This window comes from Cygnus olor, chromosome 9 (assembly GCF_009769625.2).
Source record: "Cygnus olor isolate bCygOlo1 chromosome 9, bCygOlo1.pri.v2, whole genome shotgun sequence".
NCBI lineage: Eukaryota > Metazoa > Chordata > Aves > Anseriformes > Anatidae > Cygnus > Cygnus olor.
Window position 1 is genome coordinate 4113416 of NC_049177.1, and position 24529 is coordinate 4137944.

At 40.8% G+C, this 24529-nt stretch overlaps 1 protein-coding gene across 5 annotated transcripts in view; it reads right to left on the minus strand.

Moving 5' to 3' along the window:
- NYAP2 (neuronal tyrosine-phosphorylated phosphoinositide-3-kinase adaptor 2) overlaps positions 1–24529 on the minus strand; it is a 140709-nt gene that overhangs the window by 77454 nt on the left and 38726 nt on the right. For all 5 annotated transcript variants that reach the window (XM_040567108.1, XM_040567107.1, XM_040567109.1 and 2 more), the window contains one exon: positions 3151–3449. In XM_040567108.1, coding sequence (XP_040423042.1) covers positions 3151–3449 — 299 coding nt within the window. The remainder of the gene's footprint in view (positions 1–3150; positions 3450–24529) is intronic.

The window sequence follows — 24529 nt, forward strand, 5'->3', positions numbered from 1 at the left end:
AAACATAATCTACTGTTATGGTAGTTGTTATGATGTGATGGATTCAATATTTTGACTTTACCACGATCAGGAAAAGAATAAAAGTTACCATCAGCAACTGCTTTTGTTGGTACAAACTGGATCATTATCAAAAAACAGAAAGTAAACATGTTCAATAAAAACAAGTGGTAAGGCTATCCCTGGTTGCCTAGGAAATGCAGCAAATTCCCTTTGAAAGTAGCCACTGGGTCACACAATAGATATTATAGTTTGAATTATTCTGCATTGCCATAAAAAAATGAGCTTGGAACAATTTTTTGACAACTCTTTTGTATAGATTCCGCAATAGTTGATGGAGAAACAATAGGGTTTTTCATCATTGTTTTCCATAGTTCCTGGAAAGAGCTGTAGATATTCAGCCTGTAAATGCCACAAGTACATGCAAATGTGTGAAAGACATATGCATACACGAATATTTGTGTACAATATGGGCAGCAGTAACTGAAATTTAAATCTGGATGTTCTTGCACCTCCATAGGAGAACACGGAAAGCATTTTAGAAACCCAGCCTGTTCATCCAAATACCATACTCTAACACACCTGACTGTATCTCAGACTTTAAAATCTGACTGCTTATTTCAAAAAACACCCTACAATGGGACCCCCAAAAATCTGGCATGTATTAAACCAGACACATGCAAATAGGACAGATGTTCTGAACACATGAAGATAACGGCACGATTAAAGGGTTCCATCAGTTCAAAATCTCCAGGGAAATCTATCGTGACTATAGTCTAAATCTATCGTGAGATAGTCTAAAGGCGTCCACTGCTGCACAATATATAAACTAGAAGAACAAACAGAATACAGGTCATATATTAAGCATCACAGAGATTCTCAATACTCCCTGAAGGAATTTAGTCACACTAAAAGGTAACATTATCTTTCATAAGAGTATTATCTTTCATGAGAGTAATGGAGAGTTACTCATTCACCAGTTCTTTCCAGAGATCTTGCTATGAATATTCAGCTCTTGATTATAATAATGAAGCTGAGGTGGTCTGCAATACTTGTTGGAGTGTGTGGTAGTACTACGGTCATACTGATTAGTCAGTGAAGACTGCTACAATGCTTCATGTGCCACTGAAAACCATCATGTGATGGGACAGATCGCACTCAACCTGCACAGAGTGGGAGCAGAAAAGTGGTACTTGGCCTTGGAAACAGAAAATTTTCAAACCTTCAGATCTATCAGAAGGGATGTGACCACATATTATGTTCTTGGTATCAAACTTCAGATGGCAGGAGGGAAAGGAAGCAAAACTTTCAGAACCTTGCAAAATGATAATGCTAAAGAAGATCATTTCATGAGGATGTGGACTGCTTAAGGAGTCTGCCATAACTTCTGTGAGATAGGTAAAAGACATGGATGTATTTCAATTGCTATTACCATTATTCCTACTACTGTAAAGGCTGTCATAGTCTCTTGCTTCTCAGTAAATAAGGAAAAGTGCTGGGGGGTAGGTGTGAAACAGACCCCATTCCTAATCAGTCCAGAGAGAAAACCAAGGTTAGCTACAGCAAAGAACCCAATGATACAGTGCGACTCAATCAATACACACTTGCAGGAATATTCATTTAACAGGCTAGAAAATGTGAGAACCGATCTTATAGTGCCTTCACTGCAAAATGAGCTCCCTTTAGCCTCTGGGATTCCGGTTGCACAGACTCAGGGCGAAAAAGTGCTAATAAATACTAAAGAGTTATTAAAATATTTTAAAACACAGCATTTTTTAAAATAGCTTTTGAGTACCTTCAGAGCTCCTGCCTTTGCTCCTCACAGCCTATCAGACCAAGAAGTTTGTGCCATGCATTCTGTTTTGTAATAAATGACAGACTTCAAAGACTTTCTGATACGAGATTTTAAATCTGTCCGTGGCACAAATCTGAATCGTTTCTATGTAGGCTTTGGGTCCAATAAAATTTTGGTAAACTGTTTTTATTAAGGGCAGCTACTCAATGCTTAGACTTTTCATGTTAGTTGATCAGGGGAGCTGGTGTAGTGGTACTGCAGCGAACAAGATATGGAAAGTAATGATAAATGTCATAGGCAAAGTAACTACCCACAGCAGCATAAATAAGCCTTCACAGCAGCATAAGTAAACCTATGGTTTTGTTCAGCATGTGTTCATCCTTGTAAGTGTAGACATACATATTACTAGCTGAAATACACATTCCTTTGCACTTTTGTTAACACTGATGACCTTATAAATCAGATTTACCTAAAAGGGGTTGTAGCGTGAGTGTAACTAACCAGTATTTATGGCCACAACCGCAAGCAAAAGGGATATGCACTAAGAGCACAGCATATTGCGCGGGATGTCAAATCTGATATGTAACATAGCAGTGGGAGAGACCAGCACCGATCAAAACCATTTGTCCCTCAGGGTTCCTCCTACAGTTCACACTGTGAAGCAGAGTCATCCTGATCTCTCCTGGTCCTACTGCCAGACAAAATGTATTTCCAGCATGGAAGAAAGGAAGATCCCTATACGGTTAGCTCATCTGTAGTAGTTCAGAGTAAGGAAGGGATATCCTCATTCAGTGCACTTTTTCAGCAGATTCAGCATTCAGGAGAAAATAAAATTTAATTGGGAGGAATGGGAAGAGAAATGTAGACTAATGAGCACAGACAAGTTTGGGGCAATACGTTACACCACCTCAGGTACAACTTTTACCATCAGATGATACTTTCTTGTTGTTGAGTTTCAGGACCAGACAGTATTCTTTTAAATAATTTCTGTCCTTTACTTCTTCGTTGACCCTCTCCAAAGCAGTGGTTTGCACAGTGCTAGTGACCACAGTGATAAGTCACTGGCTGCTGTGCAGGCAACAGTATCTTATATGCCATCTGACAGCAGTCTTTTCCCTCCATTTTGAATGAATTCAACTCGTTCCCCCATTATATAACAATATAGTAAGTGGTGTAGTTCTGAGAAATGTCACAGTTTGGCAATTAACTGCTAGTCCAGAATCTGGGGAACAGTGATCTAGGATACTTGTGCTGGCACTGTGGAAGCATACAAGTAATACCCACATGCATGATTATCAACTGGCTAATCTTAACGCTGGGTCTACGAAACCCTTCTTCCAGAGAATTATAGTGTTTACCTTCAGTCCTATCCGGTAGTTTCCCACTCTTACTTGTTGTTCCAGTGTTGACTGTTTCAGATGAGGTGCTCAATTTGGTGTTGGGATCTCGCTTAGGTTTAGGTGGTGGCTGCTTGCGAGAGCTGCTACTTTCATCATCAGTTCCTCCAACAGAATGAAGAGACTGGGATCTCACGGCAAAGCCACTGGAACAAGGATGTGGCAGTCTGTCCTGAGGAGCAGGCATTGTCATAAATCCCATGCGGAAATGCTTCCCCACGTAGCTTCCTTCATTTCCTCTCACTACTTCTCCACCTATGCTGTAAGAGAAAATACACACACAAGTAAATGATCCACCTTGCCTCAGATGTACCTGAAACCATGGTCTCAGTTCTGCCTGCGACGAGCAGACTGCACTTTCTGCATTGTAAACACACAATGCTCTTTCCTTAAAACAAAATGACTACTAGAATGGAGTAACCAGTTTTTCAACACAAGTGGCCAATAACTGAAATGTCAATATACTGCTATGCACTCATTCCAAATTTTACAAGAAGAAATTGAGAAAAGCTTTTTGTTCAGGTTTCATAGCGCTGTGACTTGAAATTGCCTACAGAGCAAATTTCAAACATCAGAAGTCAGAACTGAGTTTTTTTAGGATGACAAGAGATTGCCAGTAGGACCAAGAACACTGCTTTAGAAATGCAACATAATGTATTGATCTGCTCTCATCTTTAACTACATGTATCTGGGGAAATAAGGCTCTTGGGGCCCAGTCAATCATTCCCCTTCAGACTAAAGAATGGTTAGAGAAAGTAATGTTCTAAAAATTGTTGGATATAGGAGACTGCAAATTAACACCTTATCAAATCTATATGAAGCTGCAACATGAGAAGCATCAGACTGGTAAGACAAGTGTAGGTAGGAGATGAAAACACCATAGCTGTGGAACACTGGGAAGAAAATAACCTCTGGCCATTCAGAAACAGGTACAGAAGAAGGAAAGCTCAGTTGAAACAAGTGCTGTCACATCGAATCCATTATTCTGGGAATGGCAGGACTCAGAACCTGGTGCTATTTCTGCTATACTCATGCATGGCTATGAATTTTGAAACACAGCTCTTACTCATGCTTATACTGCTAACCCACAGCACATTTCAATTAAGGCCATTCAGTGACCGCGTAAAGAAACCCAGCAACACACACAGGTCAAAATGGACCTGTTTGCTAGGAGGGTTGAAGTAGTACCACTGCAGGCATGTAGAGATGTCAGTATGAGAACTGCCAAGTCTCTGAAAGCCCTATTTACCTCCTTTTTCCCCTTCACATGGAATGAAGCTCCAAGCAGAGTCAGTCTGCTCCTCTCTAAGTTGTTTACTCAATGGTGCCTTGGGCTGGTGTAATTTATTTGGTGCTGAAAACATCTCCCTCTCTAAAAGACAAGCACATTTCTCAATGGTTCATTTGAAGAGTGAGTAAGGTCACTTCATTCCCTGATACTGCCCCCAGCAGACGGTAAATCTTCATCTTCTTTGTAGGTTACACAAAAGCTGTACCTGGTTGCTCTAAAAACATCAGATTGGCACTGTGCAATACACAACTTTGAGCATGGTAGAACAGAATCTTTATTAGCTTACTGAGGTCCCTGCATTTTTATTTTAATTTCCACTAGTGGAGAGGTCCACTTTCTAAATTGGTAACAACCAAACAGGTCTAAATAAAGATGTGCCACCCTCCAGGGGCAATGACACATACCCACACGAACCCCCTGCTCACACGCATGCCGTGCATACACACACACCAGTCCACATTCAAAACCAAGTTATTACCGAAACCTAATTGGCATCAGTTCCAGAGGGATTTGCAGCAAGAAAGATCAAAAGGTAGAACTCATTAATTTCAAGATTAATAAAAAACCTGTAGCCAATTTAAATGATTAACTATGCCTCTACTAATCTTTCATAAGTTGTCCTGAAAATAATATAATCCTCTGACGCTAGACTACAAAAAGTGCCTGCCACTATATTTAAAGAAGATTACTATCCAAATATGCTGAAGAATGCAGGTGGGGAATCTGCTTTTTCCTACCTTTATTGTAGAAATCACATATAGCAAACAAAATTTCAGTTCACCATGTGTCCAACACTATAATTCTTACCAGGTTACTCTATTTACTCAATGCATTTACTTCGCTTCTGTGCGGAGGTGTTCAGACTACCCATTATAGAGCAGATCCTGTTCTGGATGCACTTACATAAATTCCACTCAGCTAAAAGGTTTGAGTCTTCTCCTAAGAATACACATAACTGCACTTATATGAAGCTTTTTTTTTTTCCTCCAAACTTTCATCTTATATTTCAGAAATAAAAACACAATCTCAAGAAAAAAAAGTCTTCTCTTGTTCCTTCTCTCTCCATCATTTCTTTTTTTTTTTTTTACTGAATTTCTTTCAACATCACAGGTGAAAACCTGCCTCTCCTGCTTCCTACACTTGAAAATAAACAGCCTATAGCCAGAGAGAGGTGGTGGGCACAGCTGGAGACAGACCTTGTTCTTCTGCTTCACGGCTGAAGTAGATCTGGCCTTGCTCTTCTACATCATCTGCTCAGTGACTAGGTAAAGACAGGAGAACACAATCTCCCCCTTTTCAGCCACATTTAAGCAACAGTCCGTTTCTTTTTGGGCATAGGAGCCAACCTTCTGCTGATGGTGGGGTACTGTAAACTCCAAGAACACTAGCCCCTAATTCTTGGTCCTGGACCCTGCTCATTGACCAGGATCCCAAAGGCTTAGCTTACTTAAGCTGGAAATGATGCCTGAATGTCAAGCAGTGGGTGTTTCCTAGCCACCATGGTGTGCAAAGAAAGGAGTCTCTCCAGACTCGTACCCAGAGTACAAAAGCAGAATGGCACAAATCAGATGTGGCATCCCCAACCCTCTGGCAGCAGCATGGTGCAGTTCAACTTGGACGTGTGCAACACAGCTTTGCAATGCACAGAGCTGCTGGTGGTACATGATAAAACCAGACAGTGTTAAAGGATTTACTTGTACACTCCTCCTGCTTGCATCCACACAAGTTGGCTGAAGCTGGCTACTTCCCACTGTACCACAACAGGTTGAAATAGATTTATATGCACCGTGCTGCATAAATGACTACAGAGACAGCTAGGGAAAATAATTGTGGAGATGATCTCACTCCATTATTTCTGACAGGAAGGAGCCTGTGCTCCTCATTGTACTGATAATGGGTTCTATCTCATTTCAAAACTGTATTATGTGAGTTGCTGCAAGTATTAAACAGTTTATTAATATATATGGAAATACAGATTTGGATTATTCCTCTGGGAAGTTTCAATTTGAACTTGGCCAGGTTCAACTGCTTCTCTGACAAAGAATTACGTACGGCGTTCAAATAACCGTTAAAAATGCAACAGACATCTGTCTACAAAAAAAAGACATGACATATAATAACGAAATTACTCATGTGATCACTCATGTTACACACATAAAGCAAAGCTGACTTTGTGCTGAAACGCGCTTTGGCATATGCCTAAGTCGAGAGACTGAAGCTGCAGTGGATGAAAAAGGGCCGTGCGGTGAGGCTGTCTCCAGCCAGCCTTAAGAAGAGGGTTCCGAAGCAGATTTCCATCAAAGAACACGTTCCAAGCCTTTCCCAAAGCCTCCCTAACGAGACCCTTGTAGACCATCGAGTGCTGCCAGATTACACATTTCCTCCTGGGTGCACTGGGAGGCAGGCGAGCTTTCCATCCCTCTCCCTCTTCCACAAAGGACTGGAACTGAATTATTACCGCAAATACCAAAACAGTTGAACCTGTCTTAAATCGGTAATAGTGGATTTTAGCTTCCATTTCTAAAATAAGAGCAAGAGCTCCAGTTGATGGATCTGATGAGTCTTGTTGCATCTCCAATATAGGTTTTATCTGTCAGCTGAGACTTCTGAGGTCAGAAGTGGGCTAGCATAAAACCACACTGAAGCTGCTGTTCCTACCTGCGGTATCATCCTGCCTGTATGTAAGCTGCAATCGATGCAGTCCCGGACACAATATAGCCCAGCCTATTGTGCTCTGCTTGCTCTGTTGGATCAAGCAGGTACTGGAACATTGACCAAACTGGAACATGGAATAACCAAAACGTTCAAGTGTTTGAACAACTACAGAGAAAAAAGTCTTTTCCATTATTCATTTTATGACACAACACAAGGGGGCACGTTATAGTGGATAGCTAAATGTAAACAAACACAGAAGTACTCTAAGTGGGTAAAGCACTAAGAAGGTCATCATCACCTTGCTTTGCTATGAGTCATAATGTTCCTATTGACTTGGAAAGTATTTTCAAGTTGTTAAGTTAGAAAGGCAAGAAGAACTTGTCATCACATTGCTGGAAAAAACATAGCAAATAAGAAGTATCCAGAGACTGTCTGCCTTAGTCAGTGTGGTCTTTTCAATTTGCATTGTTCCTACTTAGCATTGCAAATAATGGTTTTATTTTCTTGCAAAGTTTCATTACTTGATCCAGGCAGAAATTGAATTAATTCCTGGAAAACCAATGAATAGTTGTATGCAAATTTGTTTTCCTTGATTTTGCTTCTTTAACTGTTAACAGTATGGAATATTAAATCCCTCAATCCAGTTGTAAGGAGCAGGAGAATTCTTGGAAATAAGTCCCATAAAATCAGAATACCCTAGAGCAACATTTTCTTCCCAGCCATCTACCTTCCACTGTTCTTGCTATTCATCCAGAAACTCTCTTTTCAGTTCAGATTTACAATGGATTAGTTTCATGCCTCAGGCAACAAGAACCACTCGGTAGTTTTCATTATCTTTGTTTGGTTTCCATTTTTCTTCCTGTGCTCTTAATATGAGACTTTCAAACTTTTTATCCACAAGCTCAAAAATGGAGCTACACCTGAGTATGAGACTTGACTTCAAAAATGGAGCTACACCTGAGTATGAGACTTGACTTCCTAAACAGGAGGAAGGGAAAAGCACCCTGCTGATGGCATGGCATCTTTGAAGATACTTTTGCCCTTTCTATGCTCTGATCCACCCCAGCTGAGGACCACAGTCGGTACCTTTCCTTCTCTGAGTGCTGAAATTCCAGAGAACCAAATGAAGCTGTTGCAATGGCAGCTGTCTGCTCACTCCTCTTCTGAGCAAGGAGGAAGCCTCGGTCACAGATACTGTGTTTTTTAGCCAGGAGCAACTGGGTTGGGAGCCTCTGCAAGCTCCTCTGCAGAAATGGGGAGAACTGTGAACTACAGGGCAAACAGCCCAAGGGGGTGGCCAAGACTCTCCCTGGCAATGAGCTGCCTGCCCGTGCAGTGCCACCCTCACGTGGCAGGCATCTAATCCATCAGGGAAGCCATCTGACCAGAGAGAGAAGAAAAGAGAAATCACAAAAAGATGAACTACAATGAATGATTTAGGAAGATTTTTCTCAGTCCACCATGAAAATGACTAACAAACAGCAAAAATACAAAAGGAATAAAAATAGTTAACTCAAGAACTGTATATGAGCTGATTTGACTGATCAAACAGCAGTCCATCCCTCACTGCCTCTAGCCTTTTTTTAGGTTAAGAGAATATCTACAGTTATTTTAGGCTATTTTTTAACCGCTTCCTAACTCTTATAGCAGTGAACATGCAGCTCCTCTGCTCATATCAAATGCTCTGAGTATAAAGGGCTGAAATGGCTTTGAAATGTCTATTCCCCATCAGAATAAATTATACACACATATACCAAGGATGACACATTTTACTTTGTATCTGAGAAGCACTTTCAAGATTAGCATAAATTATATTTGTAAATTAGAGGTTGGATGCCAAAAAACAGAAGATATACTATTTTTATCCCCCTAAACATGATTTCAGCAGACCATGAAATATAATACTGAGGGAAGAAGGGCAGGATCACAATCATGAATTCAGGAACTGTGCTGCAAGTACAGTTTTACACAAAGCTGCACCACTTTTGATTATAGAAATTAAACATACAAACAAATTACATTTCTTCTCTCCTTTTTTTTTTTTTTTTTTTTCAAGAATCATATTTCAGAGGCTTCATTGCTTGGAAACAAGGAATGATTTTTTCTGCACAAAAAACATAGATGATTTTGTCTGCATTGCTTTGCTGAAAGACTCCAAATGAGTCCCGGTGATCTAACGTCAAGATCATAGGATAAAGCTACCCTCGCTTTTAGATACAGGCTAAAGTGTAAATGAATCATGGCAAAGGTCAAATTTGAGTCCTTTTATGCACCTGGAGGAATATCTACAGTGAGCAACTGATGTGTCCATGCACATCAAACATTCCTCTGCAATACGCCTCTGCTTCTGAGGCAAGAGATCAGGTGCTGCTTAAGCAGGCAGGCCTCTCAGGACACAGAATGCCTTAATACTATAAAGTAAACTTGATTCTGTTATCATACCTGCCAAACCCACAGGTTTGATCCTGCAAACATGCCATGAGCTTATACTCCCTCTGTGCACCTGCATTATTGCACTGGGATATCTAGGAAGCCCTGCAGAAATTGCTTGTAGCCTCTGAATCTGCTCCAAGCAATACCACTTGCAGAGGTGTGCCTACATGGGCTTTCCAACACCAGGTTATTTCCAGAAAATTCTTTCTTCAGGCCAACCTGAATGTGTAACAGAACCCCAACAGGATCCTGCACTGCTGCCGTGAGCCTGGCTCCTGTCATCCAAGGCAGCCCTGAGCCATCTGTGTGGAAGCCTGCACAAACTGGAGGGTTAACTGGGTCCCTGAGGAGCCACCAAAGGGCAGCTCAGGTCCTACACACTGCATGAGGGAGGAGGAACACGACCAACCAACCGTGGCCCATAAACAGTCAAACAACCTCAGAAGCCAAACAAGTGCATTCCCAATGGAGAGCTGCGATCCTGCAAATCAATTCGTACAATCCTTGTAACACAAAAGGTTCAAAATGGTACCAGTGGCTGGGATTTTGAAAAGTTCTGTAGGTAAAACATTGATAAATAAAACCTATACATACAATTCTCACAACAGATCTGACAATCCAGTCAGCTTGGACAGAAGTAACTGAGGAGCAGGGACGCTTCAGAGCCACGGAGCGCTGAACAGAACTGTATTTCATGAGTGAACTGAAGTGCAGGCACCACTTACTGCCCCCAGTGACACTCCTGTCCTCACAGGCTGCCCCAAACAGGGGCCTAACGAAGAGGGTGTCAGGCTGGACGCCCGCAGTGGCCTGGTGCTGCTGCCTGGGGAGGCCCAGCGCCCGATGCGGTACCAGGAGCACGAGGCTGCCAGGGCCGCGGCCCACACGGGGCCGAGGGCTGAGGGATGGGTGTGGGACAGGCCGTACATGGTGAAAACACAGGCCTGAGTGAAAAGCTCCCTGCTTTTACAGAACTAGAGATATTTTTAATTTTACATGGGAGATGCGCAGCTAAAAGCCAGAAATGAAAGCTCATATGCTCAGTCACCTAGAATTAGACACCAGCCATATGCAATGTTTAAACTGAGTGTAAATGGGTGCTCGTGTTAATGGATGGGGGGGTTGCATCCTGTCAAAAACGGGTGGAGCTAGAACAAGGTTGTGTTTTTGTCACATTTAGTGGAAAACCACGTGGCACAGACTCCATAATGCCTGAGCAACTGGGGAAGAAGGAATTATTTCGATGACATATGAGAATAAATTAACATAGATTTAATTTTTTTTTCTTCTTGCAATAAAATGCTTCTTTAGGTTTGAGTAAGAGTTGTAAATGAAGGAAAAATAAGTAAAAAGTAAAAGAGCCTTTTTGTGGATCAGAGGTGGGGAAAAGATAAAGCCTAGACAAATGAATGAAAGGTGCTGATGTTCTAAGAATGGTTATTTGTAAACCAAGTGCACATAAGCCGTGCTGCGCTGCCAAGATATTACACTGTGCCTAACCTTTCCCAATTCAGGCTCATTTCAAACAGTGGCTGTACAGATATTCTTCTGAGTCCCTCGAGCAAACATCACTCGACTTTCCTTTTAAAATCCAAGCTCAAATACAAGGAAATTAAGGTTTTAAATTAAGGTTTTAAGTGCTTCCTAAGGCCTCCAGCCCCAAAGAGAAAGGAGTCATATCCTGACCTGGCAGGGAACAGGGAAAAAATCTTGTTTTGGAGCAAAACCCCTCACAAATTTCACTTCAGAGTGACCCACAGCAAAACAGAGAAATAGATTTTTTGGTTCAACCAGTGACCTGGAACTCCAGTTATTCCCGTAATTCTCTGGTAATTTTGTTATTCACAAGCCACAGTTCTAGATTCACTCCCTGGGCTTTGTCTCTCAGCTGCTTTTATTAATGCCAGATGAGCAGGTAAGGAAGAGAGGCATGCACGGCTTGCAGAGCCATGGAGCAGTTCTCATTTGCACAGTCATAGTAGGGATGTTGCAGGGACACAAGCTCCATGGGAGGGACACTTTTATGCAAATGTTTGTCTTCTGGTAGCTCACCACTCCAGAGCTGTTATATTCACATAGGGCAATTTTGCTTCCAGACATTTCAGCGCATGGCAAAACTTGGGGATTTGCATTCTCTAGAACAGGCATATATCTAAACACTTCAGGTACAACATTAGGTAATACTTTCATAGATATTTGGGGTCAGTTTGCAGTTACCACAAAAGCATCTGCATATTAGCAATTTAAATGGGACTGAAACCGTTTTAATGTGCAAATTGTATTCTGAAATTCTTTATTTAAGAGGAATGCATAGTTTAAGTTATGACGAATCAGAACAAAGCTTACTTGGGTATTTCCTCCACTTACAGTGTTTGTGTGCTGAACTGGTCTTCAAGCACAGGGAACAAAATAGGAAGTTTAACCTACTGTAGCTTACCCTACCTAGCTACATAAACTTTCTGCTGTGCACATCACCTTACTGTCACAGATGCTGGAACCTATAGAAATCATCCCCAGAAAACCCTTTTTTTCCTGGAACAGCCTTGTTGGAGTCCTTTGCCTTGACTTTACAGCTTGCACTACCTTGGGGTACCAGGTACACAAACTACCAAATCTCTGCTCCTCCTCAGTTTTGGAGGGAAGGTTTCAGAACATTTTTTGATCACCTCTGTTATTGTCAGTAAATAAACGGACAATAGCTCATTATTAATATCTGTCTGCATCTTGCAAAATGAAACAGATCCTAAAAAACTAAGCACATTTTTCACAGGTGTGTTAAACCCAGAAAATGGGGAAAAGATTCCTTTCCCACAGACTTGTAAAAGTCATGCCCTCTGTTCTTCTTTCACAGGTAGCCTCAATAAAACATCCTGAAATCTTGTATGACCTGTACCGACAGCTCTCAGCATAAAAGCCTGAAGAAGATTCTTCACTAAGAAACAAAGTCCCACTGAAAATATCTCTGCGTATGTCACTTTTTTTTATCCATAACAAAATGACCATTTTTGTCACATCAGAATATTAATGTGCTTCACACCTATATTTAGAAATAATAATAAGAAAAAAATATCTTTCGTTGTCCTGATGGATGTCAGTGACTTAGCCAGGGTTGTCAGATGCTGGTTATTTGTTCAGAGAAATAAATAAAAAAGGACAATATATCTTCAGAAACACAGTTGATTTAATATTGCATGTCAGAGTGTGTGAGAAGCAAGTGTAATGTGCATATGAGGTGGTGAAAACCCTGTGAATTCAGTCAGCTCCCTGGAGGAGGCTAGCCAGCAAAAGCACTGCTTGCCCCATGCACACACACATGCACACACAGCCAGCCCCTGAAGCACATCCAGACTTGGGTCTTCCAAAACGGTCACTGCAGGTCCATGCATTTCCCTTTGAAATCAGAGGGAATTGCCCAAATGTAAAGTACAGAAATATTTCCTCCTCTATCTACAGACAGAGCTAATGGGACAGATCCAGGGATTCTAGCAGCCATATACAGGAATTTAACATCAGAGACAACCAGCCATGATAAAAGCTACAAGTAATCTGCCAAAGCTGCCAAAAAAATCAGCACATGCTGATTTTCATCACTCACAAAATTACTTTGCAAATGGGGATGTTCAGCTAATTACTGGGTTTTGGTCACTGCTGTTTGTGTGGTGTGTGTTTTGTTGTTGGTTTTTTTCCCCTTACAGGGGAAGCTTTTTGCCAAATAGTAGAGCAAGAACTGACACGGAAGGAAGCTGGTATCTAAATGCTCCTTTAGTGGCATACTTACATTGCCCAAAGGACCATAAGTACAGCTTATGAAGCTGCAGCCAAATGAAATTTTGCTTTCAACAGTAAGAATACTTTCCTGTAAAAATCTGTGTGAAGATTTTTAAGGAGTTAAACATTAGAACAAAAGAAATAGTAAATATTCATGTAGCCTACAGAAAAGGGGCATTCAATGGTAATGATGCCAAATAAGTGGGGAATCTATCAGCTTAGTTCACTGCATGAGGGGTGATCAGCTCAATGCTGTTAACGGCACAGGTCTATAAACTCCCTTTATTTCTCATCTAACTCTTTGAGCTGTCATTCATTTAGAGGCATGCTCAAAATATTTGAGTTTGCAAGAAGCAGCACTGAGTGTTGAGGTGGTGAGCTGTGGCAGCCAGGGTTACATGAAGTCAGGACCTCATTTTACAGAAAGATGGCAAACCAGAATAACATGTTGCTACTTTTCTTTGCACTATGAATTATCATTAAAATCTCCAAATCAGTTGGTAGAAAATTTTAGTGGATGTACGTTTCTGGGTCACTTAAGCCCCTTTGAAAAATCTTCTTTCTAGATAGTATAATCCTTACTAATATGAACTTTCATCTCCCATTGCTACACTGCTGGCAGGAGTCTACTTTAAAACAACTTAAGCCAGTAAGGGGGGGCTCAGAGATACCAAGTACTGCAGCCCAAATCAGCCAGCAGACTAGATAACATTGAGGGATATCTGTGTGTCTAGTAGCAGCAATTCAGCTTTTTTTAAAAACAACAACAATAACAAAAAGCACCTTTAAATACTTTAAATCCTGGTGTAGGATTCTAAGAGGGAAAACTAAGGCCAATCTAAGGATTGTGAGATACTACAGAAAAAACTCAGGAAATCAAAACTATGGAGTTCATCAGATGTTTGAGAGTGATTCAAGCTGAACTTTTCAATCTACCCTCAGATACTGAAAGGCAGTTTATTCTTCTTCACAGGTGTATCCAGTAAAATCTTCAGGACAGCTTTGATTCAAGACCCAGATCAACTTCAGTAGGGCTCACGAAATAGTTGCATCAAGGAAAGAAAGCATCTCCCAGGGAGAGAACGTTCCCTGCTGTGCAGGTGACAAAACTGGGTTGTCTAATAGAGTTTCTCAAAAGCTAGCATCTATAATTCTTGAACTGCAAATAAAAATGTAAATTATAGCATTTCATAATACATATGAGTTATTTAGGCATATGCTTATTAATCTGTGTTTATTGCCCTTCAAGCTGAATAGAGAAACAATTAGATCCCATTTTAGCAGTAGTATTACGGGGCATGCAGATATCTAACTTTGATTTACAGAGTATGACAGGCAATCAATGTGCGTCAGAGAAAGCCTACATCAGCAAAGAGACATGTTAAAGCTGCATTTAAATTTTCTTTTTTAGGACTGAACAGATGACGGTTTCCTTCACATTCTGAGCACAATGGGATTGGGAAATAACCTGAATTTGGGGCTCAGAGAAAACATATTGCTTCAAATTATAGGAAAATGAACAGCATTAATTTTATTCCTCACTTTCAATAGAATCAAGTAGAGTATACCAGAAAAGGGAAAAGCAGGCGTATCCCAAAGTCTGTCATTAGACTTTTCCACTTGCACATACCACAAACAGTATACAGGAATGACAGCTAGAAGACAACTGCTTTCCTACATTTTTCACTCACATGACATATACATTAATTTCAGCTGATGAACTGAAAAGGAGAAAAATTCAATGAATTTTAATATTTTTTTTTTTAATGACTAAACAAAACAGGAGTACAGCCAGGAAATGAAAGACCAAATTCCTGTATTGAGTGCAATGAGAGTAGTTAAATATCTTGTTTAAAAGACATTGAAACGTTCCATATAAGGTTTACACCAGTTGTCAGAATATGAACCAACCTCCTATTTCAGCTAGGAAGTGTCTGATTGCAAAGTTATGAAGCTACCAACAAGGCAGGGTTCTAGGAAGCAAACGTCTAAACTGACCAAATCGGTAGCGTCTTGCTTTGGAAACCAGAGGGTTGAATTCAACATGATGCCTCAAGCTTGAAAAAAACATTACAAAACCAGGAACCTGAGCAGGGCTCCATTCCCCAGTCCCCACTGTCCCATTATCACAGACAACACATCCTTTGTCAAGGCCAGGCTTGGGACCCTTCCCACCAAAATTTTGCTATCCCTCTGTCCTGCCTTTAGGGCAATCCTGAGACGAAACAGGGACTAAAACACCCTCAGAACAAAGCTCTTGCAATTCAAGCTCCTCCCAAATTTCCTTTAGGTTCAGAATTATACATACGCATATTAAACCCCCCAGCACGCACACACGATTTAGACACCTCATGCAGAAAGCTGCAGTCTCAGCAGGTGTCATTTTCCAATGAAAATGCTCCAATACATAATTTGGTAATTCCACTGGTATTCTTTGGGAATTATGACCGTTGTTGATCCTCCTAGTTTTGCTGCATTTTCTATTTTTTGGGCCAGCTTTTGTTCCTAGTGTTTTGTTATTATTATGGTCATTCCCAAGCCTGCCCATTATCTGCTCATTAGAACTTCTGTGACAGAAAATATTCCTGCAAGAAACTAATTCTAGTATCTTTCAGTCTATTTTCAGGCTGAGTGAGTCTATAAACTCAGATTATTATTAAGCTGAGCTTACAGGTGTGTTCGATAAACTCTGAATCTTGCTGTATTAAAGCAAAGGGAAATTCATCTATATAGTTTTAACTTTATACTTGGAAATCTGAACAAAAAATACATGACTCCAAACCCTCAAAAAAGCTTGCCTTCACTGCGATTCTTTGTCCATACATAAAAGAGGAATCTATGGGCACGAGCAACACAGGGTTGTTCTGATGACTGTTACACAATGGAAACCCCTCTGGAATTCTCCACAGCAACTTCAAAATTTCCAAGAGCAGGCAAGCTGAAAACATACGTGCTTTTAGTTAATATTTCTAATAAAACCATTGAGTAGCTCAGTGAGTTTAACCTACAGTAAGCTCCAGCAAAGCAGAGTTTTTATATGCAATTTGAAAGCTGAGTTCCCTACTGAATAATTTTAGAGTTCTTATTCCACTACAGTTATGACTACAAAATATTATTAACCTTAAGTAAATTACGAGAGCTTACATGAGAAAGGCCTTCCATCAGTTAACAGCCATGCCTCCAAGCTAACCAAAACAGACCTCATTAATAAAAAGAAATGCAGGGACAAGTAAAGTTATTTACTAACATTTAAACTAAAAAAGAAGTTTAAATAATCATGGTTAAATGATTTACAGCATGCACATTTTTCTCAATTTATTATTACTAACAGCACTGTGATTTTACAGGACTGGAAAAAAATAAGCAAATTATCTACAACTTCCAACTAAATTTTAAGCACTCTAGGGCTTTGAATATAAATGACAATTTTATCATTGCCATTGGAGATATAGAGACGTAGTCTTTGTGCAGAGGGAGCCTGGCTCCACCCCAATCATGCCTTAATGAGAAGCTCATCCTTCCTTATTATGAAAGACACCAAAAAAATTTGGTTATTTAGGTCTCACATTGCCACAAGAGGGGAAATTGCTACTATTAGTTTATCGCTAGGTATCGCTGGAGTCCATGTCTCAGTTCCCAGGCTTGGGTCTCAAACCCAGAACCACCCTTCCCCTGACAGGCTTTTCTTATTCACTATGTGGTTAGAATTTCACCTGCAAAATACACATCAATACTGGTCTGAGTGCACTGCAGCATGCCGGAGCACAGCTCCAGAGCCCTGTGAGAGGGGAGCATCCCCAGCCGTCACAAATCGCTTGAATTTGGGAAGAAGCTGTTGACTCCACACAGAACCTCACCAGTCTTTTGAGACAAGTGACAGGGGCAATTTCTCCAGGTAATGCCAAGCCTTTGGCCTGAGAGCACAGAAGTGCTTTGCAGCGAGGCCTCAGCATTGGCAAGCAAGGCCGCAACATGCTTTTGGCTTGTCTGCTGACACCATTTCATTCTTTTCCACTTTGTTTTGCAAAGTTCTGCAGCATATTGGTAGGAGAAGCAAGTCTGATGATATAAAATACAAGACACATACAAAAAAGATAAATTAAAATACCTTGTGGTGTCAATATGATACAGCCCTCAGCCATTGGCCTGTGAGCAGGTTTGAGCACCTGGGCATTCTGCTGTTAGCAAAAGGCATGACAGACAGAAATGCAGTGTGCAAGAGCATGCCCAGCAAGCACAGAGAAGCACCAAGGCTGAGGGTCCCAATAAGAACTGCAGAAACACACAGGCAAGTTATTTCGCCTTTCAGGAGGCAGGTGCACAAGAGGAAGAGGAAGAAAGGGGAAGTCCTGCCCTCAGCACACTAAGATGCTTCATGGATGGATGTGTATTTGCTGCACTGCAGATACACTTACACATAATAAACCTGAATTCATTAATACTAAATATTTACGCTCAGCTTGTAACTGGTCCAACAAAGCAATTATGATACATCATGCTGACAGAGTATAAAACCATTAAAACTTGCATCAGCTGCACAATACAGTGTATCAATGCACTGTTAACAATAATGTTCCTAGTACAGTACATTTGCATGGGGACAATTCAATGCTTTCTATTAAAGCAATGCAAAACCTAAAAGTTTTGCTGTTACATGTAACCTGACGTAAGACCCCTTTAATTGACAATAAGCTACATTCAAGGCCACAAATGTAATTTCAAGTGCCCATTAATTCTAGCATTATTTGTCTGGAAACTCAGAGGGAGTTCCTGGACTTTACTTCAGTTGTAACATTTTCCTAGCCACCTAACATGTTACGGGTGTCATTCGTGGGGGACTTGGATATTAGAGATGAGCTAGTAGCAACAGAACCTTCAGCCTCATGATGGAAGGTGAGGAGTGCCTCTCAGCCTATTGTCAGTCCACTGGAAACTCTTTACTCTTTGAAAAAGGAAGAAACAATAGCAATAATTCCTCAGTTGGAACTGAAGTGCATAGCTGTCAAAAGTTGGACTTCAAGCTGTAATGGTAACATTCAGCAACTTTCTCTCTTCCACAAACAACAGTCTTAAGAGGCTGACTGTGGCATTTTAAAAAGCAACACACTCGCTGCGTATTCTCCATTGAAGACATTGTCCATTGTGGTGGACTGGGTATGACTTCCAGCTCTGACAAAACACTGGACTTGGAATCAAACTCTTATAAGACATAGTAAAAGGTTCTGAAGTTACCAATAGCTACTTCAAAAGCCACATGGTTTAAGATGCAGTCCAAGTACACTGCAGGGAAACAAATGCAAGCTGATGACAGACAGAGGCTTTAAGGGAAGCAGCTCTGCAGCTTGGCACTGTGAATACATTACTACAACATGACTTAGACAAGTCATGGGTGTCCCCTCATTCCATTTACTCTTCCCTTTGGATAACCCTGTATATAAATACATGGTGCCACTGGTAAAATGTTTGCTGCCAAGATAAATGGTAAAAGACATGGTATTAAATCAGCCATTTCCATGGACCGGATCCAAAGACACTAATCCTTTCATCAGGATTCAAACTGGCAATACTCCACAGAGGAGGACATTTGTTCTCTCTCTGGACTGGATATAAAACCCATCTGTTGAAGAGAGCAAACTCTTTTCCATTTTCAGTTCCATTATTGAATAAAGGGCTAAAACCACATCTGCCTTCTGTGCATCTCCAGAATAACCAAGGTGGTGACGAATGCTACAGTGACACTACCTGGTTAGAGGTTATAATGCTCAGGTCAGCTCAGATGTAAGATTTTGTATAGAATTTTGTAAATCCCATCAGTGGAACAGGAGTATATGACATGTTTGATCTACATCAGAATCAAACACCCTTACCTGCTGTCTTTTGATACAGGCCCACCTTTGCACATGATTTGATAAGGGTCCTGAATTCACAAACAAATCCAAAGTTTGGGTTTAGATCTGCTGACATGGCTCTCATTGCTGGCATGGCAAAGGTATACTTCAAAAATTCTCTTTGTTTGCAGTGAGAAAATTAGGCCAGTGTTTTAGATACTGCATCATGTAACTGCTGACTTTTTTTTGGTGACACTCATTTCCTCGCAATACTCTCATCTACAGCAAGCAGCCTTCCACAACAGAAATTGCCATTCTGATACAGAAAGACAATCTGGTGATTCAATGACATAAAATGAGAGTCAAGACTTCAGAAGAGTCAATCAGTGATCATTTCCCTGAATTCCAGCTTTGCCATTTCGTTTATTCTTGAGGCTAAGCCTGAGAACTTACATCCATGCTCAGATCAAATTGTATGTTGCTACTTTGGGCAACCACACACTGTAAATGTCATTGTACATATAAATCAATAAAGATGTCTTATATATTTCTCTGCTTGATTCCTCTGCACCATGATGTTTACAAGATGGCCAAAGTCAAATCAGTATTTTCTCTGGAAGGAATGAAATCTGATCATTAACTTGGAAATTCTACTTCACCCTAAAACCATAGCATTAGGATATGATACTACCACTTCAAATAAAGAAGATGTAGGACTATTCCAATGATTCAAACAGAAATCCTAGTGACAGTTTACTTAGATTTAGAAGGGAGTCTTAGACAATATGTTAAATTAGCCTCTACAACGTATCCCAGGTAATTTAATTGCCATAAAGAAATTTTTCCAATTTTAATGTTGGCTATCTTATATCAATGTAATAAATGAAGAACCTCATACTGCGGATTCCTATATGTATAAGCAGAGTATTTTCACTGCAGAGTCTTTTCTATTAGTTTGTGCTTATGAATCATATAATGTCAAATCTGTTTCAGGTAGTTCAGTCCGAAAAATAATTCATTTTTTCTGTACGTACTTGCTACATTGAGAAGGAAAACATTTGGATAACAACCGTGTTTTAAAAGTAGTTTTCTCTAGCTCAAAAATAAAGCAAGGCTCAATAAGCTGTGTTTTAGCAACTGCCCAAGGAGAAACCTGCTTTCTAGAAAAATAATTAAAAATACCGCTTAGCAGAAAGCAAACAACTATCTCCCTCCCAAAAAAAAATGGTGCTTTTTTGTACAAAATATACAAAGAAATACTTACCACTGACATCATGCATTGGTAGAACTCATAGTCATAAGATATAGTGTACAAAGCATGAAAACCCAAAACCCTTAAAACTGCCTATTCATAAGTTTTAGCTCAGAGAAGAGTCATAGAAATAGGGTAAAAGAACGTTCTTTACTCCTTTTTCCAAGTCAAATAATCCCCATCTCTTCAGTTGTTCCTTATGCTGCTGTCTAGATAGACTTACCTTGTCAACAAAATGTCATAATATTTCTTCAAAGTACTTAAAAATACTTTCTAAATGCATTCTTTTAGGATAGATTAAAGCACAGTAAGCCATGACAGTGTCTTGGACAAATTATAACTAGCTTAAACCTGCCTAAATATTGATTCAACTGCTAGAATAAAATAACTCTTTTGGGTAACCCTAATAAAGGATTTAAAATACTTCCTAAACATGTTTGATCTATTGGGTAAACACAACTGTGAAGGATCCATTCCAGTCTCCTAAGTAACACTTTTCATATTTTATAACTTTCTAGGGAAAACTTTCAGAAGTTCAGTAGTTTATTACATATTTATTATTGAAGTATACCTAGGGAGCTAATTTAAACTTCCATCATGTGAGAAGAAATTAAGATTGATGTTCTTTCCCAAGCCTGTACTGTATTTGCCCTGGATCTGAGCACCATGGATCCAAGTGTTTTGCACCAACAACGCTGTAAAGAATGCTGCTTCCAAGTTCAACATCACCAGGATTTTACTCTCTGAATTAAGGCTGAATTTTGGCTTCCACTATGGGCTTCCCTCACTGCTGTAGCTTATTATAGAAAGTTACCAGTGAAATATTGCCTCAGCAGTGGAAAGAAACTGAGGAATAATGCTGCTCCGGGTAATGTTGGCTATACAGGCAAAAGCAGGGTGTGCCTTCACAGCAGCAATGCCAGCACTAGCAGATCAACCAGTAAGCTACAAACCAGATCCAGGCTGCTGGATTTTAAAGGCTTTCTAGCGCTCCCGTCTGGGGTCTCCATGTCAGGGTCAATCTGAAAAGCAATCTGAAAAGGCCCAGGGGTAGGCCAAAGCTGGTGATCCTGGCTTGAAGCATCCATGTTACTGCTGGCCAAGAAAAAGAGCGCATTAGTAGAGCACAACCCTGGCACAAAACTATTTATTCTGCTTCTGTGCTACCCCACAGAGCAGGCTTCACAGCACAGATTTAAGAACAGCACATGAGGAGAAACAAACCACCTTTAATAACTACTAATCACCTCAGAGTTCCCATGATGGGTACTATCATCATGGGGCCTTCCCACTGAAGGACTGTTAGCAATCAGTGCAAGGCTGAGCTCTTACCATTCTCCATCTAGATTGAATGCTGTTCCTCATCCCGGTTCCTCAAAATAAAGGGGTTCTGCCTTGGGATGAAAACCAAATTCAGCTGGTACTGTAAAGAGGCCATCTCCTCATGTCTGCTCCTACAGCAGAGAGAGCAAGCTGTAGTGCTTGTATCTGCCTTGTAAAGCCCGGCATACAAACATGAGGTTAGACAGTGTACTGCAGTGAATAGGGAGGGGATACATCTCTTATTTAGCCAACTCCAGCAGGGATGCAAGGAGGCTAGCTGGGAGAGATGACTCATTCAGCCTGCAAGCACAATCCACAGCCCTCACCTTGCTTTTGGACAAATGAGGCCACCGCCTTCCAGTCCATGCAGCGCAAGGCCCAGGAAAACCAGGCAGTGAGCAGCGTCAATGAGACAAGCCAAACAAAGACAGACTGGACCTCTGAGGAATGACACAACTGCTTGCTCTCTTCAAGCGACTATATTTTGGCAAGTGAAAATGTTCTGCAGAAGGCGGGAGCTGATCAGGCAGCACAGTTCAGTGCAGCTTGGGAAAGGCAGGGAAAGCAACGGAGCAGAAGGGGCTGCAGAGGTGCACGAGTGTCTGGGAGAGGGGAGGGATGGATGTCATCTGTGTACTCTGTACTCACTAGACTAGAAAGTTAATTTTGCTTTAGAACAAGAGGAAATACCTTTGGATCTATAACAGTTACTGAGTTTCTTTGTCGTGGCAGTACAAACTTTGAGACCAGCCTTCTGCCTAACCTGAAGTCCTCATGTAGCCTAGCCACTTTGTGGGAGAGTTTTGGGGTGATGAAATGAGCCACTTTAGGAGATGGTTCTAATTCAAAATGGGACTTGTGTCAGGAAATCAGGACTTTCCTAGCTCCTTCTCCTCAAACCAGTCTCCACGGGAATGATATGCAATTACCAATTACCAACTTTCCAAACAGTAGAACAATTCCACTGTCCTTCCCAAAGCATCTCCCACTGCCCTGCATATAACCTCAGGTAGTTAGGTAGACTCCCAGATTGGCAAATATCCAAGATTAGTCTTAAACCTCATGGGAAAGAATAGTGACGGAGCTTTTAAAAGATTTCCAGGTAATTCACAAAGACATTATACCCCTCATTACAGTCATCTTAAATGTAGTAGAATTGACTGAGTTGGAGTTTCTGGAATGAAAGGAGATACAGCCTAAAGCATCCTGAACAGCCCTTTCCTGGGCATCTGCCCCATTTGCTACTCACACTCCTTGGGTGATAAATGTAATCTCTCCATTTATTCGATCATCATATTTTATCAAACACAAATGTATGTGTCACTGTACATCTGTGCACTCTCTAGATGGCCTCTCCAGGTTGTGCTAATGAGGCTGCAACACAACAGAACAAGGCTCAAGTCCCCATAAAGCAAAACTAAAGATAAGGAAGGCTGACACTGGGAATCAGATTTCTCTGGGTACTTATCCAGGAAATGTATGGAAAAGAAATGGTTCATTTCTTCAGAAGAGCTCTCTAGTTTAATTCTCAGCTATACAGCAGTGCGGTTTCTATTCTTACTTGACTAAGGAGATCCTGGGGTAAGCACCCCCCAAGAACATGGCTGAGGTAGCAGTGGCTGGTGGCCAGGACTCGTGGGATGGTGGGAGGACACCTCTGCTGTGCACCCATTCACCCTGGCCTGCCACTGGCTCGGATCTGGCTCAGCTTAGGGCTAAACTTTGCCATATCTTCCCAGACAGCAAGATTCAAAGCGGAGCATTCATGCCAGACACCTAACGCACTGCTCTGTTACAGCAGCCCTGTTAAAGTCCCTGCTATTGCTTTTCAACTGCAGGCACCCTCAGCGGCCCCATGGGGGACCCAAAACGTCCTACAGACCATCAAGAAGTGAGAACCCAGAGCTAGCCACAATCCCAGGAAACCAGCTCCTGATAGCTGCTGAATTCTGAATTCAAAACCCTCAAAAAGAATTGTTTATGAACTATTTAGTAACTCAAGAATTAGCTATGGAATTATCCAAACAGTTATAAGAAATTTATAAATATAAGGATAAAATCATAAGCCCCCTTAAGAAATTTATAAAGGAGAAAAATAACATCAATTATTTGCCGTAAATAATGTTTTCTATTTTAGTTTCTACTTATGTAACTGCAAAATAAACTATGTACAACCCTGTTGTTTTAGCATAACTGCATTTGAATTTAACTCTTAAAATCAGCTGTTTTTTTATTATTATTTTTTAATCTTTGTGCTTATTAAATATGCGTGGACCCTAGCAAGAGTAGCCTACAGCGAAGGAAGTCTGGACTGGAGGAATTGCAGAAGTGCCTCTGGAGATCCTGGAGAGATCATCAAGAGTCACTTAGAAATTAGTCAGGACTCAGAAATTCCCATTTACCAAGGACAAGAGCCTGCAAGCTCACTCAATGTGCCCTATTTCAAATCTAAACGAGGTTCAGATACAAAGCTAAACTTTATCTCTGTTGTAAAGACAGTGAGAGGAATACTAGATCCAAACCCATTTGATGTCTTGTTAAATCTAGTTCTGGGGTCCAACTGTAAGGAGGTTATTCTAGAAAACTCGAGGACAGAAATACAAAGCTGAGGCAGCATTACAGGATGGAAGGTTTTGATGAACAGAGAGACTGAGAAAATGGATGGAGAACAGCTGAGGCATTACATCAAGAAGTAGCTGAGCTGCATTTAATAAACATAGAGAGAATTGATTTCAAAGGGAGAGAGAATAGTAAAATGAACTTCATGGGGAAACCCAAGAGGATATGGAT